This window comes from Colletotrichum costaricense (assembly GCF_030867565.1).
Source record: "Colletotrichum costaricense strain IMI 309622 chromosome Unknown Scaffold_10.1, whole genome shotgun sequence".
Classification (NCBI taxonomy): Eukaryota; Fungi; Ascomycota; class Sordariomycetes; order Glomerellales; family Glomerellaceae; genus Colletotrichum; species Colletotrichum costaricense.
Genome location: NW_026848239.1, coordinates 1,801,067 through 1,819,281, shown reverse-complemented (window position 1 = coordinate 1,819,281; position 18,215 = coordinate 1,801,067). Strand labels below are relative to the sequence as shown.

General features: G+C 50.6%; 9 protein-coding genes across 9 annotated transcripts; 5 read left to right on the top strand and 4 right to left on the bottom strand.

The window, feature by feature from the left end:
- Positions 1–705: 705 nt before the first annotated feature.
- On the bottom strand, positions 706–2,821 carry CCOS01_10232 (nucleoporin NUP49/NSP49; the record flags this gene model as incomplete). The annotated part of the gene is made up of 3 exons (XM_060458388.1): positions 706–1,477; positions 1,530–2,072; positions 2,148–2,821. 3 exons carry the CDS (start codon positions 2,819–2,821, stop codon positions 706–708), a joined length of 1,989 nt encoding a protein of 662 aa, XP_060311553.1.
- A 35-nt stretch (positions 2,822–2,856) lies between these two features.
- On the top strand, positions 2,857–4,101 carry CCOS01_10231 (Fip1 domain-containing protein; the record flags this gene model as incomplete). Its single annotated transcript, XM_060458387.1, has 4 exons — positions 2,857–3,063; positions 3,140–3,192; positions 3,263–3,504; positions 3,560–4,101. 4 exons carry the CDS (start codon positions 2,857–2,859, stop codon positions 4,099–4,101), a joined length of 1,044 nt encoding a protein of 347 aa, XP_060311552.1.
- Positions 4,102–4,455: 354 nt separating this feature from the next.
- On the bottom strand, positions 4,456–5,471 carry CCOS01_10230 (uncharacterized protein; the record flags this gene model as incomplete). Its single annotated transcript, XM_060458386.1, has 5 exons — positions 4,456–4,679; positions 4,737–4,827; positions 4,890–5,023; positions 5,076–5,183; positions 5,237–5,471. 5 exons carry the CDS (start codon positions 5,469–5,471, stop codon positions 4,456–4,458), a joined length of 792 nt encoding a protein of 263 aa, XP_060311551.1.
- Positions 5,472–6,706: 1,235 nt separating this feature from the next.
- CCOS01_10229 (uncharacterized protein) lies at positions 6,707–7,741 on the top strand (the record flags this gene model as incomplete). The annotated part of the gene is made up of 4 exons (XM_060458385.1): positions 6,707–6,956; positions 7,019–7,123; positions 7,180–7,307; positions 7,358–7,741. 4 exons carry the CDS (start codon positions 6,707–6,709, stop codon positions 7,739–7,741), a joined length of 867 nt encoding a protein of 288 aa, XP_060311550.1.
- An 805-nt stretch (positions 7,742–8,546) lies between these two features.
- Positions 8,547–9,046, bottom strand: CCOS01_10228 (uncharacterized protein; the record flags this gene model as incomplete). The annotated part of the gene is made up of 2 exons (XM_060458384.1): positions 8,547–8,811; positions 9,042–9,046. 2 exons carry the CDS (start codon positions 9,044–9,046, stop codon positions 8,547–8,549), a joined length of 270 nt encoding a protein of 89 aa, XP_060311549.1.
- Positions 9,047–9,889: 843 nt separating this feature from the next.
- On the top strand, positions 9,890–10,549 carry CCOS01_10227 (uncharacterized protein; the record flags this gene model as incomplete). The annotated part of the gene is made up of 1 exon (XM_060458383.1): positions 9,890–10,549. One exon carries the CDS (start codon positions 9,890–9,892, stop codon positions 10,547–10,549), a length of 660 nt encoding a protein of 219 aa, XP_060311548.1.
- Positions 10,550–12,388: 1,839 nt separating this feature from the next.
- Positions 12,389–14,268, top strand: CCOS01_10226 (uncharacterized protein; the record flags this gene model as incomplete). Its single annotated transcript, XM_060458382.1, has 5 exons — positions 12,389–12,716; positions 12,783–13,669; positions 13,728–13,856; positions 13,909–13,989; positions 14,050–14,268. 5 exons carry the CDS (start codon positions 12,389–12,391, stop codon positions 14,266–14,268), a joined length of 1,644 nt encoding a protein of 547 aa, XP_060311547.1.
- An 894-nt stretch (positions 14,269–15,162) lies between these two features.
- Positions 15,163–16,182, bottom strand: CCOS01_10225 (uncharacterized protein; the record flags this gene model as incomplete). The annotated part of the gene is made up of 3 exons (XM_060458381.1): positions 15,163–15,174; positions 15,312–15,857; positions 16,162–16,182. The coding sequence occupies 3 exons, from the start codon at positions 16,180–16,182 to the stop codon at positions 15,163–15,165; spliced, it is 579 nt and encodes a 192-aa protein (XP_060311546.1).
- A 1,588-nt stretch (positions 16,183–17,770) lies between these two features.
- On the top strand, positions 17,771–18,205 carry CCOS01_10224 (uncharacterized protein; the record flags this gene model as incomplete). The annotated part of the gene is made up of 3 exons (XM_060458380.1): positions 17,771–17,959; positions 18,044–18,091; positions 18,146–18,205. 3 exons carry the CDS (start codon positions 17,771–17,773, stop codon positions 18,203–18,205), a joined length of 297 nt encoding a protein of 98 aa, XP_060311545.1.
- Positions 18,206–18,215: the final 10 nt, after the last annotated feature.

Sequence of the window (18,215 nt, the reverse complement as noted above, 5' to 3'; positions counted from 1 at the left end):
ATACCTTCTATCAAGGTTCAGACTATAAAATACAGACACTCTTTTGCAATTCGAAGTATCGTACATTAAAGTACCTAAAGGTGTTAACAATAATTATGTAAACAGAGACAAAAAGACAAAAGCTCAAGTGCCCAGTTCGTGAATCGAACTGGGCACCCTACGAAACCCTCCATCTGAGAAGACTTCTCGGGATTTCATCACCAAGTTCTTTACTAACGGACCAGGGCGTTATACCGCTCGACCATGGGGGTCGAGTTGGCTTGGTTGACGAATGAAGCGCTGGACCTGAATGTAAGGGTACTGGACTGTTGCGTATTCGTCTCGTGTATTCCTGTGATGTACGGACCATGAGAACGAATCGCTTAGAGGCATCGCGGCGACGGTGATTCATCCTCTTGGTCGAGCCTTGGTATTGAATCAGCCTATGCGTCTGGGCTATCGAACCGTCTCTCACCGCGCTTGCTTCCCATCAAAGTTGATGCAGACCATATCCATCACATTCTGGGATCTCAATGTCCAAGCATTACAACCTTACGACCCTCAACCGCGGCCACATCTGCCCAATGGTTTTCAATGCTTCATTTCGCCCTATGCTGCCGGTATATAATTCTTTTCCCCAACCTGAACGCCGTTTGCTTCCCTGGACCGTGGCCTTCCCTTGCATACTATGTATCCACAAGACACTTCCATCTTGATTCTGCTCTCTTATTTGGTGGGGTATTGGCGCTGGAGCTGAGTGAGCTTTTCCCGTACGTCCACAATACTACCCGCGGCCTCGTAAATCTTGTCACCCATCATCTTGATCGTCTCCAACAGGTCGAGAACCATGTTAAAGGCCGGCACCTGGGTCTGGTCCCGCAGCGATCGCACACGCTCGTAGAGACCGTGCTCAACGCCGGGCATGTGCTGCTCCATCTCCTTAATCTTCTGAACCTGGAACTGGCTGAGTTCCTTCAGACGGTCGGCCTCGTTGGAAAAGAGAGTGAGCACGTCTTCTAGGTTGCGGTCCTGGTTGCCGTTGGTCGTGTTGCCGCCCGATCCGCCGCGGGTAAGCCAGGTCTGGTGGTAGTGTGCGGGAAGCTTCAGCTGGTCAGCACCTGCGAACGCCATCTTGGCAATATCCGCGTCCGACTTGACCAAGTCCTTGAGGTGTCCCAGAGTGACAATATCCTCGTCCAACGTCGTCTTGACGCCCTCGTACTTGCGCTGGAGCCAATTGACGTCGTTGGTAAGTTGTGCGAGGTCACCGCCGTGGGCGGCCATGAAGCCTCGGATTTCGGATGCGTGTGCCATGAAGCGCTGGATCATGAGATCGCAGTTCTCCATTTCGGATTGGATGGATTGTTCGAGGTCATTGAATCGCGTTGTGCCCTTGATATTTGACATGTCTACTCGCACGCCAGGAACGCTTTGCTGCGTCGTCGACTGACCCATAGTTAAGCCGGGAGCAGAGCTACCTGCGGGCTGAGTTTGGCCGCTGTATGTCTTGTTAGTCACTGGTCAGATGCCTTCTACGGGATGCCACTTACAACAGACCGCCGGGCTTCGGCTGGTTCTGAGCCTGGCTCTGTCCGAAGAGACCAGCACCCGTGCCTTGGTTCTGCTGGGTTTGCTGTGCATTATTGCCGCCACCAAAGAGACCTCCTCCTGTTGACTGTTGCTGCTGGGGCTGCGCTGTGCTCGCACCAAAGAGACCGCCCGTCGCCGGCTTCGCGGGGGTTGCACCAAAAAGCCCTCCACTCTGCTGCTGCTGAGGCTGTTGTTGCTGTGTCGCAGCCCCTCCAAACAATCCTCCTCCAGTCTGCTGTGCAGGCTGCTGGGTTTGGGCGCCTCCAAAGAGACCGCCGCTACTTTGCTGCTGCTGGGATTGCTGTGCTGGTGCCGCTCCAAATAGGCCACCGGTGGCTGGTTGTTGTGGTGTTGAAGGCTTGTTGCCAAAGAGTCCTCCTCCTGCCGTCGAAGTGCCGCCGAAAAGACCGCCCGTAGCAGGCTGTGTCGTCGTCGCCGTCGTCGAGGCTCCAAAGAGTCCTCCGCCACCGCTAGGTGCGGAAGTTGTGGCATTACTGGTGGTGCTAGAAGAATCCGCATCGTTATTAGCTTCCACGAGTCTACAATGAGCACAACATAGCAAGACTCTTTCAACTCACCCTGCATTGGCGGCACCAGTGTTAATGCTCAAGCCACCAGCCGATCTTCCAAACATCTTGAATTTTTTTTCGAGTACGCCGATATCAGGTTGTTCAAGTGCGTGCTTGCGAGGCGCGGGCGCGTCGGTCCTCGAAGTTGGGGGGTTGGGCGAAAAACGTAGCGATTGGTGATGGCCTTCTGTGGTTGAAGTATTTGTTGCTCCTGGTTGCTCCTTCGCGATATTCGACGGGGAAGAATTGGCTGCTGTTTTGGCGCTCGGGCCATGGGCAGCTTCGATAGCTCCAACAGCGAGCGTTGCCTCGCCCGCTTTGGTGGTAAAATGCGACGGTCTTTCATTGGCTAATCGGTGTCGCTTTTTACCGACTGCCGGGCTCAACTGTGGCTCGTCGAGGTCCATAGTTTGTGGCTGGTGGTTTACCAGGGCATTTCGGTGTGGCACTGGCTGTGGCGCGTGTTGTGGCGTTTGCTGCTGGTGGCGGCCTGGGCGGCCCTTGCTGTGTGGTGGCCGCCGTGGCCCTCTCGGTGGTGGTCCCCTCGGCGCGCCAGAGCTTAGAGCTCTAGGCGCCAAACCACTGAATGCAAAGCAACCCGCAAAAGCTGCATCACCAACACCTGCACCTCCATTCCCACCTCTACCCGTACCACCGCCACTCCCTCTCCCTTCTTGAGACATTGCCGACAACATCGTAAGACGTAAACACAGCTAAAATGGACATCGATGAAGACGACGATTTCTACGCGGATGAGCCGTCCACCGAGCAGCCCACTACAAGCACAACAACAGCCGAAAATGCTGCTGCTCCTCCACAGGAGGCGTCGCCAAAAGTAGAGGCACCAGAGAGCAAATCAGAAGAGCTCGAGGAGGGTGAAGAGGAGGACGAGGGCGGCGCCATGGATGAAGACGAGGATGATTCTGTATATACCCTCCCTACCTTGTACCGTCGTTTTGTACTTGTGAATTGGGGACTGACTGTTCTGGCGCTTTCTCCAGGATATCGACATCATCACCGAGCGCAAAGATGGCACAAAGGCTGCACCCCCGACGTACGTCCCAACTTCTGTCCACCTACAAAGACATGGAGCTTTTTTGTGCCTCTGCTCACACAAACAACAGACAATCCCGCTACAGCGACATCAGAAACATCCCACAAAGGTCAGCCTCCAACGACATGGCTATCAAAGCAGCCCCAGTCAAGGAGGAGGATTCCGCGAGAGCCTCACCCTCCGACCTCCCTCTCGGTGTCCCCAGCGCCGACAAGGCTGCTGCCGCGGCTTCCAAGTCTACCATTGACGTCAACGCGAATCCCGATTACCCTCCCGTCGGGAAGCCAATCACCGCGGTCAATATTGACGAGGGTAAGAACGGCCACTCGCACCTGCTGCGGTGTCGTGTCGCTAACATTGCCTGCAGACTTAACCGAGAACGAGAAGCCCTGGCGCAAACCCGGTACCGATATCAGCGACTACTTCAATTACGGCTTCGACGAGTTCACGTGGGCACTCTACGCTGCCAAGCAGGAAGCCGTTCGTGGAGAGTTCAGCGGCGACGCCATTGCCGCCGGCCAGAAGAAGATGATGGAGGACTTTGGCATGATGATGATGGGCGGAATGAACATGCCCGGCGGAGGCGCCGCGCCTGGCGCCAACGCGCAGGCTGGAGGCATGCCCGGAATGGGTGGCATGGACGGTATGCCGCCCGAGATGCAGGCCATGATGCAGCAGATGATGGGTCAGGGCATGGATCCCAGCCAGATGGACCCCTCGCAAATGTCGGCCATGTTCAATGGCATGCAGGGCCAGGCTGGCAACGCTGGTCAAGGCGGGCAGGGACAGAACTTCAACCAGGGCTTTGGCGGAAACCAAGGACAGTACGGAGGCTACGACCAGCAGGGCATGGGAGGCGGCAACCGCGGCGGATTCGGCCGAGGCCGTGGCGGACGCCGCCAGTGGTAGTCACCCCCTGCGTTCCGTGTATGTTTACAAAGATGTGCTGGTTATGTATGTCCAGCCCGGCCGGCGTTTTGGGAATTCGGTGGTGAGGTCACACATGGTTTGCTGAGGAAAGTTCCGAAAACGGGTCGCGGAACGGCAAAAGCAGGCATAGATACCCTGACAAGTCATCTGGCATTTCTCTCGAGATTCTTGCTTCTATCTGTGTAAACAAAGTGATTTGTCCCCATCCGTACAACAGAGCTTGTTTTGCCCTGTCCCTAAATCTGCTTCGATTTGCTTCTAGGAAAGCTTGAGCAGTTTTGTAAGGAATGATTCTCATGAAGGCTTTCTCAATCGACCTCTCCGACCGACACCTCAAAATACATCGGCAGTGATCTCTTTGCCGGTAGCGATGGCCAGCTCAGACCTGTTGACGTAGTGCCGGTTCGCGTAGTCGTCCGCGGCATCCAAGTTGATGCACGTGTGCGATGACACGATGTCCACGTCGGCGCCGCCCCGGGTCTCGTTGAAGGAGTACGTGTTGAACGCGAGGTTGGCGTTGCAGAGAATGTACTGCTTCAGGAAGTCCGCGCAGTGATCTATCAGACTTTGTTAGCTACGTGTCTCTTATCACAGAAGTGGGAATTTCGACATACTAATGTGTGCGTGTTGCCACTTTGGGTCATTCTTCATCTTCATGTGGTCTTCTTTGTAGTACTCGGGATAGGTTTGCTTCCACATGAGGTGCTTGAGCTCCCGTCAGTTATGTTCACCGAGCACTTGAGAGGGATGGAGCTCAGAATACTTACCACGCAGTGCAAGGCATGAACATACTCAAACACTGCCAGAGTACCGTTTTGAGCAGAGGTCGAAGCCCGGAGGGGCTCTCTAGTTCTAAACTCGTTTCTAGGAAAGTCCTCGTCGGGGATGAGCATGAAATGACCTAAAAGGTTGAGTCAGTCTTGCCGCAGTGAGAAAGGAAAGCGGCCACTTACGCTCGTCGATGAGCTTGTCCCAAGCAGCATCTAGCTCCGGAGACGGACCTGAGGTATCGGCCTCCTTGAAGATCGTCGGACCTCTGATCTCTTCGAGATGACCCACATCTGGAGCTTGCATGTTAGTACCGCACTCATGACTTTGCTGAAATATTTCGTACTTGTTCGTTGGTTGTGGGAGTGTTTGCTCTGGCGGAAGTGATGAACACCGGTAGCGGAGAGAAGAGCCACGGAGATCAAGAAAAGAAGCACCTGAGATACGCTGGGTGACCAGGAACGACGACGCGGACTCGGTTCCCGACTCTGTTTCAACTCTTCATCTTGCAGATGAGCATACGCGGATTTCTCGACAGGGCGGACGAAGCCGGCCATACGGTCAAGACCCTTCGGTTGCATTGCGGACAGCTAGATCTCTGGATTCAATTGAGACGCTCTAATGAGGGAAGTCGGTGTATGGCTTCGCAGAGGAAAGTTTGTACAATAAGAGAATCTAAATTCGTTAAAGAAACCGGGCACTCGGAAACCGTTGGTGCGATAACATCCACTTTCATACATGCATCTGTGAGGGCCCTTTTTAAACGAAGGGGCAAAGTCCGGCGCGGCGGTCGAGTTGACTCTGCCGATTCTTGATAACGGTCTTGTTTGCTCATTCTCGTCGATCGTGACGACGAAGGAAACTCCTGAAACCCACATCGCTATCATGTTTGCTCCCCGCCTTGGAACTCCTTGGAAGCTATTCGTAAGCGATTATCACGACTTTTGCCCCTTGGCAGATCCCGCCATCGTCACCACCACAGCAAAAAGCGGCGGTAAACGCGGACATCTTTCTAAATCTGACGATAATTCTGGCCTCTCCGAACACTTTTTAGGCTTGGTGTTATCCGGGGTGTAATTCCTTCAGCAAATGTTTGTGAGCTGTGATTGGCTTGTTGGAAGTGTTCGTCCGTTGGTTGTTAATTGATGATGACACGTTTTGGTCTTGGACCCTTGCCCCGGCGTTCCGGTGCCGGGACTTGGATGGGGTTGTTGGAGATAAGTATGTGGGTTTCGTAATGTCTGCGCCGCTGGCCATGGAGGGGTTGAGCAAACATCACGACGACAATGCGGCCTATTGACGTGTCCGGGGTTGAAGGTGTGAGGGGCATCTGTGACGATTTGACCCGGACGAGACGGGGACTCGGGGAAGAGTCCGCAGGCCTCGGAGGATTCGGTGACACATCCTCAAGTACCGGCTCGGAGGCAGTTTGCTTTTCAGATGCCAATGGCATGAATGCAGTTGGATGCATGTGGTGCTTGAGATGGTTCTTCTTACCTTGCATTATATCACCTATTTTGATATGCAGGTTTGCCGTTGATAGCTGGTCGCAAGTGACAAGTGATGAAAGAAGCTGGCAGACTCATCGTCTAGCACAATGAGGAGGACCTCACGTTGCCCGCGGCCATCGTTCAAGTCGTTTGAGTCTAGATCAACTGAGATTTCTCGTGTCGTCACTCTTCCCGAGTCTCTCTCCTTCGCAAGAGCTTCGCCAACATACTCATGACAGTACGCAAAACTTCAGGCCCAAGACAACTTCAAAATTGTTTTACTCTCACCTTCTAGTTTTCTCCCAGTGGCGGAAAGAGCCATTGTAATGGATCGACACTCATCTGATACTGGCGCCAAGCTGCTGGTCGCAGAGGTGAACGACTTGGAGCATGATACACTCTGCAGCCGCTGTGAGAAGTCCATCACGGGAGAAACCTCTTCGGGTTACTGGTACCTGAAGCTGCTCTTAGTCTTTCTCCTATGCCAGGTCCCCATCCTGGGGCTGAGCTTCCTTGCATTCCATGCCTTCCAGAGGAATACTAATGCCACGATCCAAGGCATCGATCAGCAGGACTGTAAGAAGCTTTTTATGGATGCATCTGGCCCAATCATCACAAGTTAACTCTTGCACCTAAAGACTTTACTCTCGAGAGCTACAACTCCACTGAGAAGCTCTACGACATTGTAGATGCTGCTGATAGATCACCGGAAGCAGACGCATTCTGGCATGAGCTTCAGAAGAGTAAACATCCTATTGTCCTTGACGTAGTTGACATGCTCATAGCTGACAATCAACAGCCGACGGCATAGTCGCGGTCCGTAGCGAATGGGCGAAGGAAAAGGCCCTGCCTGACACAGTCTCTCACCCTGACGACCCGGCTTCCAAGATCTACCAAATCAACGTCTTTCACGCACTGCACTGCCTGGTACGTTCAGAGACCTAGAAATCTCGGTCGCTTGTTACTAACGTAAGCAGTACCGCATCAGGAACAGACTCACATCGAACATACCACTCGAGAAGTGGCCGCGCAATGATATCCACACCATGCACTGCGTAGACCACATCCGGAACGACTTGATGTGCCACGCCGACATCTCGCTCTCGGGATCAGACGAGTACGTCTCTTTCAACTCGCATGGCTACAATCAGAAGTGCAGAGACTTGGGTGCTCTGCAAAGGTGGGCGAAACGACACAGCTGGGCCGGGTATAAGGATTACCTGGAAGGCGTTGTTGGATATGATTTCAATGACGCGGAGCGGGTGAATATGGCTACGGCTGGGAAAGGGCACTGGAATAAGGCACAGAGCACGCTAGATAAGGATACTGGGAAGATTGAGCTTTGGTTTGAAGAGGACTGAGTCAATAGAAGTTCCACAAGTACTATCCCCGCAGCACATACTCTAGCTATGGAATGTTTGCATCCAAGCAGGCATCAGATTATCAAATTCTTGGATGCTCGGAAGCTCGGAAGCTTCCTAGATCCTTGAGCTCAGGAGATTCCTTTGACGAAGGTCTTCATGGTAACTTTGGGTGATTTTATAGTTTAACGTGAACCAATGTCGGTTAAGCGACCTATATTCCTCAAGGCCTTGGAATAGTATCGATTCGGAAGGTTGCAGGTAGCAGACCTGAACCGCGTCTTTCAGCCAGGTCCATGAGCCCGCGAGGACTGTGCTGCCCCCATCTTCTTTGTAACGAGGAAACGCCAAGTCTCGGCCTGAACATGCAAAGAGAGAGCAAAGAACACCCTAACTAGCAACCTTATCGAGTACCCGAGGCTCGTGTGGGGATACTATCCTCTTGGTGAAGGTACATGGACAATTGGACACGGCAGTTGTGCCGAAGAAACACATCACATTTTGAGACCCTTGAAAGACAACGCAGGACCCGAAAGACTTCAAAGATTGAATTGCTTAATTTGTGCTACGAAAACAGTGCTATTGTCGTTCGTTGTTCCTGCCTTGTGCATTGGCAAACTCCTTGCCCTTGACTAGTCGGCATCTAATGCTATACGTTCTGGAAGTGAGCAAGTAACCCGTCAAATGCTTGTCACAGACTAACTCCTATAGCTTCATGAACTAAGATAATGGCTAGTCAGATGCCGCTGAAACCGTTAAAGACAGGATAACCGAAACGCAGCCATACTTTCAAGCTTTTTGTGAATCAGAAGCATTCAACACAAGCAGTCGAGGCGTCTGTCGTAGCATCTTCGACTGGGCCCTCGTCGCCGAATGAGGCAATGGAAGGGCTCGCGTAGATGAACCTGGGTTCGAGGTCTGCCTTGAGCTGGACTGGAGCAGCGAGAATAGATGCCATGATGGCGGCGATAGGAAGGAAGACTCTAGCAAAGAACATTTTGAGGGTGCTGATTGAGAATATGGGCCTTGATGTTGATGGTGCGCAGATGAAGAATTCGCTGAGTGTATCCCTGGACGAGGGAGAGTCATGCCTCTTTTAAGCTTTGAACCGATAGGTTTGAACAATGTTCTCAAATATCATTGAAAAGTCAGGGAGTCTTTCGATGAGCATAGTGCGGCACGAGTCTCATCCTTTCCTCGGGGGGGAAACACCAACAGCACCGTCGGTCTTTGGGAGTTGGGGTCTAAGGAGATAAGCGCCAATGTGATATGTGTGATGTCTGTGGTTTCCAAAGCAAACCGCATGATGTTGGCTGGAAGGGCTTTGTTCTGCAAGATCCATGTGCAGTCACATGGTGTTGGATCGGACTAGTATGTATTGACACGTTCAGTGCCTCTCCTTCTCCGCCTGACGCCGGGACCACAAGCTCATCCAACGGCCTTACCCACCAACTGGTAAAGGAATAAGCTAGATAAATGATTCCAGATATAACAGGACATGTTCACGCATTGGTTCGGTAGTTCCAATCTGTGTGCGGGCGTTTCCTCTAAGGGGGCTGGGCGGGTGGCCCTGTTCACATTGGGGGCAACGAGGAGGGACGCCAACAGCTGCGTCAACCAACATGCATACCAGAAACGCCATCAACAGTTGCTAAGTTCAGGATAGCTTTGAATGCGGAAAGTACCTCCTAGTATTAGCAATGACTAGGGTAGACTGTTCGGTACGCTCAATTAGGGACATTCACCTGCCGACACTGCGGCTGTCTTTTACTACCTAGTCAGTTACAGTATGTTTGCCTGCGCCGAGAAGGTGGGCTGTCACTCGAACAAAGCGCAATCCGACGCTGTTAAGTCTCAAGACAAACATGATATTTGATAGTTGATATCTTGGAGAATTGTGAACACGGGCGGCGATACTGAAAGGAAGGTGGCAGAATGCTCCGATCTCGACTTCCCTATGCCGGCCTCGAGACCTTGACCTTACCCACTCGTTTGAGATCTTTCTTCCTGTTACCTCGCTTTACCATCTATGTCTCAGATTTTGAAGGCTTCTGAGTAATTCAGCTCTTAGGTGCATCAATGAAAAGTCCTTTTGACGCCAAAAATCTCAGTTGCCAACGCACCACTCATCGATTTAAGGGATTCCTCATGACGAACTTCCAAGGTGACCCCGAGGCTGACGTTCTTCTCAGCAGGGAGCACAGTCGGGTCAAAATCGAATCTTCTGTGGACCGACGTCGATGGCACCTTTCAAGATTTCTTTGCTGGTCCGCTTTGATCACCCTGCTGCTGTTCGCACTCGGCGCTTTCAGCCATGAATACTCTTTGTTGAGCATCGAACCCTCTCCACACACAGTTCCAGTACACACCTGCGGCTCTACAGTCCCCGAAGCAAAGGCGAATGGCTGCGTTTTTGATGTCATGGCATATGGCTGGGTCCCATCCCAGTGCTATAACGGCGACCTCGTCAGCACGTACAACGCATATAGTATGAGCCCTTGGGCATTCGACAAGAACCTCACCAAGCCAGCGTCCGAACAAGTGCTTATGGCTGGAGAGAGGAGAATTCTCTACACGGACTTACGATTCCACCAAGAACACTGCTTCTACACATGGCATAATCTGCTACACAGCGTCGAGCATCAACGACCGCTGATACACAACTTGTCGGCGTCAACCGAACACCGACACCACTGCAAGGGACTATTCTTGCATGGAGAAGCGCCAACAGGCCCTGTCGCACCAGCATTCTTCCATTGTGTGGACATGGAAGAGCCGTTCTTGCTTCGAGAACACATGTATGAGTAAGACTGAGGTTACGAGCCGGAAAGTCTGTCGCATGACAACGCGTTCTCATGTTGACTTGAACTTCGGATGGCTGAGGCTTGTATTGGAATGAACACAGGTCGCCTGTTCGTCTTCCTACTGGTGATGGGATTGGAATCTACACGTTCTCCGTCTCGCGTCCAGCTAAGAATCGCGTCAGGAAGCTTGAAATGACGATTTCCTTCGTATGTCGCAGCTGGCTTTGACATCAAATGAAGATATCTTAACGGAGTCAATGCAAAGGGTTTGGTTCTAGAATGCGTGAAGAAATCTGGAACAAACAACTAAAGTGCTCAAACAACCAAATATGATTGTGGAAAGTTCTTACTAAACCACCTCTTTCGGTAAATTGCTCGTCGGGACGCCTGCCAAGATCTTTAGTCTCCCGTCCCTTGTGTGACTTCACATTGCTATTATTACCGATCGTGTCTTTCTCCTGCATGCGAGGTGTCTGCTGCCGAACAAGAAGGAGGATTCTCCAGGAAACAAACGCAACGTACCCGTGATTGCTTCCACCAATCCGTGACAGTCAGTGGATCACATCGGGAGAGTTTTTCACCCGAGATCATGTGCTTATGAATATACTGCAGCTTAACTAAGAGGCTTCAGGCCTTAGCGAAATTGATTTAGATGAGAGTGATTGAAATTTCAAATTGGGCATCTCTGGTCACTGTATCGAGCTTTTACTTACCATGTACTGGCTGAACACGATGTTTGATTGTTCTTTGATGCTTTCTGTTGACTGTATTGCCTGCCATATTGAGTGCTTACAGTTCCCCATTCTCGGCTGCCTCCCGTGGGGTCTGCTTTACAATTCGTTCCGCAGAGTGATATTCCTTTCCACTACAATAGACTTCTTGCCATGTTTAGGAGTTTTTTTCAAACACAAGACAAGCTCAGAGTGATGAGATGTATTTGGCGGATGAATTTCTAAGATAGCAAGACAGCTATTTGTCAACAACAGCGAGTGTGCCTTAGCTTGTTACAAACCAGAATGCAGAAAATTCGTTTTCAGTAAGCACAAACTAGTAGCAGAAAGCAGATGGACTTTTTGGCCTGCCTACTAAGGGATATCAGTAGCCCCTCATGAATGAAGGAACCTATATGAGTTTCCATTTCTTCTCCTCAACTCCCTTGCTTCCCAAATCCGGCTGGAGGACAAGAAGCCAGCTATTATGTAGTGAGATCATTTAGAACAAGGCTTGATGCTCCAAGCTATAAGTTTCTCCGAATGCCTTCATACTTTGTTTTACTTTGAGTTCACAACGCGCAAGATGGCGTTCCACGAGGGCCAAGCGTCTCTTCCTCCAAGGAGCCAGCCGCTTGTGGAGGGTGACAGTCCATCTTATAGCCGTCTAGCTAAAGTAGCTGTTATCAACAGACTTCCACCGCCTGGAACGCTTCAAACTATCTCCAGCTTCTGTTTATCCCCTCCAAACTCGCCAGCGAGGGTGGGGCAACCTTCTCTGATTTCCTATCTGGGAGTAGTAGAGCTTCACATCTGTTCATCCTATATCTTCAAGGAGGTTGTTTGCGATATTTGACCACCTGACAGAGCTCGGGCCAAGACGAAGGTAGGCTCGACCCACAGTCACCACGCCCTAGTAGAGTACCAGACGAAGGTGAAGCTATTCCCAGCGATTCACTTCAAGCCGCTCCAGGGCGGTCTTCTTCTTCCACCAACCCTTAAATAGAAAGTCTTACCGCAGTAGGTCTTTCTTCCTCCATTCTCGACCTCAATATAAATCAACTCGACAAAACGTCGCACAAGATTGGCATCCTCTCGACCCACATACTCTTCGACATATCCTATCAGCCGCAATGTCAAACTTCAGCGCATCAGACTTCGATCTCCCTGGCTTCGATCTCCCAGACTTTGACGTCCCGGACTTTGACATGTCAAACTTTGGCCTGTCAAGCTTTGCCATGAACGAACCTTGCATGATGAATTTCGACAACCGAGCTAATGGAAATGCGCTGAACGCATTCCAATGGCCTGACGAAGGCAATCTCATGGCCGAGTTTATACATGGATCTCCGGATGCCTCACCCGTTCTTGCACAGTCGCCTTTTCAGGTCGACCTCGATATTATTGACGATTTGGCGGTAGCTCCTGCCAGTAAGGAATGGATGTTTGACGTCATGCTCAGTACGTTGGCCCCATCGGCACTGGGGGCGTGTCTACTTGTGTCAATCGCTGACCTAGCTCTCTTAGACGACGTTGTTCCTTACCGGTATCACGACCATTTACGCCTCTTTCCCGACATTGAGTTTTACCGAACGCTGTTGTACAATCGCCCGAACCGCGATGTGATATGGGGTTTTGTTACGCGATTCCACGAGTGGATCTCAAGTGTTGCGGCATCATCTCCTGACCAGGCCGACGAAGTCGTTACTGCCTTGCAACATCGTGCCTTGTTCCATGGCTGGCCTGGCACAATAAGCACCGCTACTGGTTCTGAATCACACTCATCCCAAGCCCCTTCCACCCAGCATCAGCAAGACCTAGTCTCACCATCGACTTCAGCGGTTCCGACACCAGTAGTTGTTTCAGCTCAAGGGAGCAAAGCTGCGTCTCAGCTCCCGGTAACAACTGAACATCAGCATGACTTACTGAAGGTAGAATTAATCGTTGCCCCAGTGTTCCAGTACAAAGGGATCATAGCGAGTATGGACCACTTCACAGAGCTGAACGATGCGTATGAGCGGCATGTGAAGCGTGAGGCCGGTGCAGCCCCAGAAGACGATGTATCTTGGCCTGTGTCTGCCGAACAGCAACAAAGCTATGTACAGAAGCTTTTCGGTTGTATTACGGACTTGGACGACTTTTTCGAGCTCAGAAAGGCTCGAGAGCGCCTCGGCAACATCCAAAAGACTCAACAAGAAACTCTCGCAGCTGAGCCCGTGGAGAACCAACGAAAGAGGCGCAGGGGCCCCGATGGACAGACTGTCAGCTCCGATCCTGCAGCCAGGCCCAAGGGTATGAGCAAGACGGATTGGGCCCTCATAGATGAGAATAGCACGCCTGTGAGTCTTCTGGAGGCAGTGATACATCATCGTATCTCTGCCATTGAGGTCGAATTGCTTTGTTGGCGACTGCTGGTAAGTCAAAATTCGACACACATCACTAATTGTCCTTTCATCGCTAACAATTTCTCAGCGCTGTGCTATGGAACAGCAAAAAGGATATACGATGAGACCTCTGTGGTCCGGAACGAGAACTGTATCCACATGGGAGCACTTCGGAACGTTTTCAGAACGGTGGCAATCCATCTGCAATAATCTTCAGGTATCCCTTCTAGCGCCATGCATTCGAATTCTGGTTTTTGACACTTCGATAGGATTGCAAGATGATAGTTCACTCGCTCACGCGTGCAGACTGGATCTGCAAGTACGCGGGCGCGCCATCCAAAGAAAGAGGTGTAGGTTCTTTGACCTCCACTGGCTAAGCACGCACATGAACTTCACTGACAATGTCGTAGGCGAAGCTTAGCAACGACCTCCTCAATGGCCGCCGAGATATACAAAACCAAGTTGGCCGGGATGTAATAAAAGAAAAGACTTCTCAGCAGGCTTGGACAACGTCGGACAACTTTGAGATTCGCGACAAAGATGGTGAGCTCATTTCAAAGGGAGGCCATTTAGGCGACAAGAAACGTCGACAACTAGCTCTCAGAAGCAGGGAAAACAATGGCCATTGACCTAAATATTCAAGTCAATAGCTTGTGAGTTGTGTTTCCGAATGCCGGTAGTGCTATAGATATGCACCACTGGGAGGGCTTCGCGTTTGATAGATCAGTGCGATCAAGACCTGCACTGTCTCAGCCAGATATGAGGAAGCTTTGGATTATACGGGACCGAAAGCTACACAGACAGACATGAGGGTTTAATTACCTCACAGAAACAAGGACACATGGGAGCAATGACATTCCCATTGAATTTTCAAGTAGAGAAGAGACAAAAGAGCCGCAAAGGGCTCTATACCGCCATTTATCATATGCAACATTCTTGCTGCTCAATAACCGAATAACTCGTCATATTAAACATGCATCAACTGAGTACTGGCCAAGTCCCACATGCTGAAGCCGAGGTGCGAACTTCAAATCCATGGCAATGAAGCCGCATGCGATCCCCGACGTAGTGCTAAACGTAGATGTCAAACAGAATTAGGAAGTCGGATAAATCTTGAAGGATTAAGATCAGTATCATAGTGGCGAAATAAGTGCTCTAGGATTTGAGATTGAGTATCACCAGAATAAGGGGAAAAAAGGTTTCGAAAGATTTTTATCAATACGATAAAAAACCAGCACGGCTTTAAACTTGGAGTTACTTTCGTCGAGAAGCGAGGAAATACCACCAGAGAAGGAGGGTGCAAATAGTAAAGATTCCAGTGAAAACAAAATAGATCCAGATATAGCTCGAAACTCTAGAAGTCTTTCCTTCATCTGGAGACCAGTTGAAGAAGGTCATTGAGAATAAGGTCTGACTTATCAACTTGGATTCCCAGTATGCGGGACGTTTATGAAAATAAACTTACAGCGAAGAACGTGCCAGGAAGAAAGACCATCGTGACCAAGGCAATATAGCGCATCTGTTTAGAATCTTGGCTAGTAGCGGTTGCAATGTCCACATTAGTGTCGCTTTGCGCCTGCGATGGAGATTAGTGGACTACCTGGCATCTATAATAGCAGATATAATTGAAGAGAACAGCCTAGAACGAGATATAAGGGTCACATCGACTTACCCACTGCGTGGCAATGGTCATCCCTTCAATACCCACTGTGCAATCTTGGATCCTATCCTCATGATCTTCAATGAGAAGTTGTAGTTGATCACGGATCATTGCTCCAGTCCTCTCCATTGACGACTTCAAAGCCGCATTGTTCCCCAGTTGGTTCTCACATTTGTCCTGCCAGAAAACACCCTCGATCATCTTCCCTTGGTGAACACTTGACAACTCAGCAACCTGTTCCGCCATCTTGCGGAGTTGCTCTTTCCAAATTCTCAAACTATTTCGAAGGTTGTTTGCATTTAACCATGCGTTCTTCCGAGATTCTCTCATTTCGACCTCGCGGGGCTCACTCGAGCCCACAACACCTAACTTGAGTATTTCGTCTTCGATGGCCTTCACTGTCGCCTTCACTACTGTCTTCATGCGGTCTCTCTCCAACTCGGCAAAGATAGCTGGGAGGACAAGAGGATATGAAGAGTATTGCTTTACTCGGCTCAATCTCCCGAGTATGTGTCGTTCAATATTCGCTGGACACCCGAATAATATGGCGAAGGTCAGCTGTGTATGTGGGAAATACGTTGCTGTCAGGGCCATGTCGTCTGCCCATGTGTTAGATGACCTGACTTGGTACACTAGCTCAAATGTTAGAATGATAATTAAGTCCGAATCAGCCAGTTCAGACATGACCCCTACCTACTGCGGGGTGGCTGACCGAAGTCTCATCCCCAAGCTTCGTGGCGATGTAAGACCTGGAAAAGAGAGGGACATCCGCACGGCTAACAACTCGGGCGATCGAAGAATGTACGAAAAAACGTCTGCATATGTCTTCAAATGTGCTCTGACAGAAGGGTAGCTGTCGCACCTCTCTTTTCCCGCCTTTCATAACCTTCTCTGGGTCGGCGTAGCGGCTGTCATCTGGAACACTAAGACCAGACGAAACTTCATCTTCGTTCTCGAGACGACTAAATTGAAGGTCTTCTTTGCCGACGACTTCTTGATTGAGGTCCGAAAAGTCGGAATTTTGGAGGTGCTCTGTTCCAAAAGACCTCTTCGCGGCTTCGGCGGGCTTCTGTGCTATTCTTCGTCGGAATAGCAGGTCAGATAAAATTGTCCACCAGCAAAGGGGACGAACACCGTACATGAGCACAAGGCCAGAGTCCTTATGGACTGACGGGGTGTGCTAGATAGGTTCAGTAGTGTAGCCACCCTCGAGACCAGCCACCGGGCGAAAATGGAAAATCACCGTCTTCAGCCATGACTGCCACTCTTCTGGCGTTGTATTCGACGTGGTGACCTGGGTATTGGTCCACAATGAGCTTCTTTAACATTTGGCAGGCAGAGAGTAATATTGAACGAACACGTTGATTCCTGAGAAAACTGGCCACCGTCGTTTTCTGCTGTCCGTACCGAAAAACATTTTGAAGGTCTGCTAGATTAAAGCTTCCATTTTCGGAGGCCCATTCCATCGTTAAGGAGGATTCAATGTATGGAGGCTCCGATTTGTCTTCAATTGAGAAATCTCGCAGCATTTGGAAATGTGGAAATTGGCACATTGGCAGCTTATCATGGCGTGCTGGCCGTCACTGTCTCGCGATGGTATGATGTGTCAAGCAGCCACGGCAGCCTGCTTCAAGATTGCGGGCGGCCTGAGGTGATGCAGCGCCGATGGGGCCTGGTCGCTGCAGTCTTGCAGGTGGACTACAGAGTCGTGTAACACAGGTTTCCTGTTTTATGCATCAGGCTAGCTAATCACATTAGATTCACATCTTATCTGAGTTGCATGACTACCGCTACGGCGCCACCGTCGCGTCGGTGAGAGCATAGGAAAGCGATATGTGACGGCGTCCTCTATTTCATCTATTTCAGGTGTGCGTATAAGCCTATGGGTGACCTATCATAGACGCAACTTTCACTCAGCGGGATCATAAAAGATTGCAAAAACTGCAAGGCTCGGCAGGCAGCTTGCTCTACTACATGATTTGCCTCCTTGGCAGCGCCAAATGAGTTGCGTGCTATGGTGGTGGTAAGACCTGCAATTCCCTCTTGCCAAGAGGTCGTAGCCTACTTCGGCCCACACAAGTGCAACAGACCACGATAAATTCAACAGGCGCTATTTGGTCTGTCCGCTCGCTTTTTGTAACACGGCATGCGCGTGAATGCTTCGTGTCACCACCGAGTCAACAAAGAGCACGTCTCATTCCGTGTTTGCAGATGGGAGTTGGGCCATTTACTTGGGTACTAATGTGCTTACTGAAGTACCTGACGCAGGTAGGCAACCACATTGGGAGACGGCACTCCCCAAGTCACATTTCGGCCTGAACCGCTGGACGCTTCGCAAGGCTCTCGAGGAACTCTCCACGTTTTGTTTTATGTCAGGTTCTTCCCACGCCACCTTGACTGACAGGGACATTGTTGCCGTTCAAATGTGTTCAGTGCATCCCACTTCAACTAATCTCAAAGGGTAAGACAGGATGACGAACTTCTTGTCGAAACTCAAAAAGGGAGCCAGGCAGCTTCTGCCTAGCTATCTATCCACAACGGCAGCTGAGAAAGTCGAAGAAAATATGGAAAAAGAAATCTTCGAGGGCAGATACACTGATGAATCGGTGGTTGCGCAACATTTGCGGGCAATCTTTCCAGGCCAAAGGTTCCAGATCTCTGTGAGAAATTCTATCAATCTATAAGCAGGCTTTACGCTGTCCTTCGTGTTTAGAAGTGCTGACCACAAAGCCTGGATTCTTCAGTCAGAGAGAGGCAGAATATTTTGCAACATTCCGCGCAAGCTGACACCGGTGAGAACGTGATACATCAACCTCGGAGGCTTCTCATCTGAACTCCCTGTGTAGGCCGAACATGAAGTCATAGCGAAAGCAATGCGGGCAGATCATTACGCTCCTGTCCATTGAAAAGAGAATT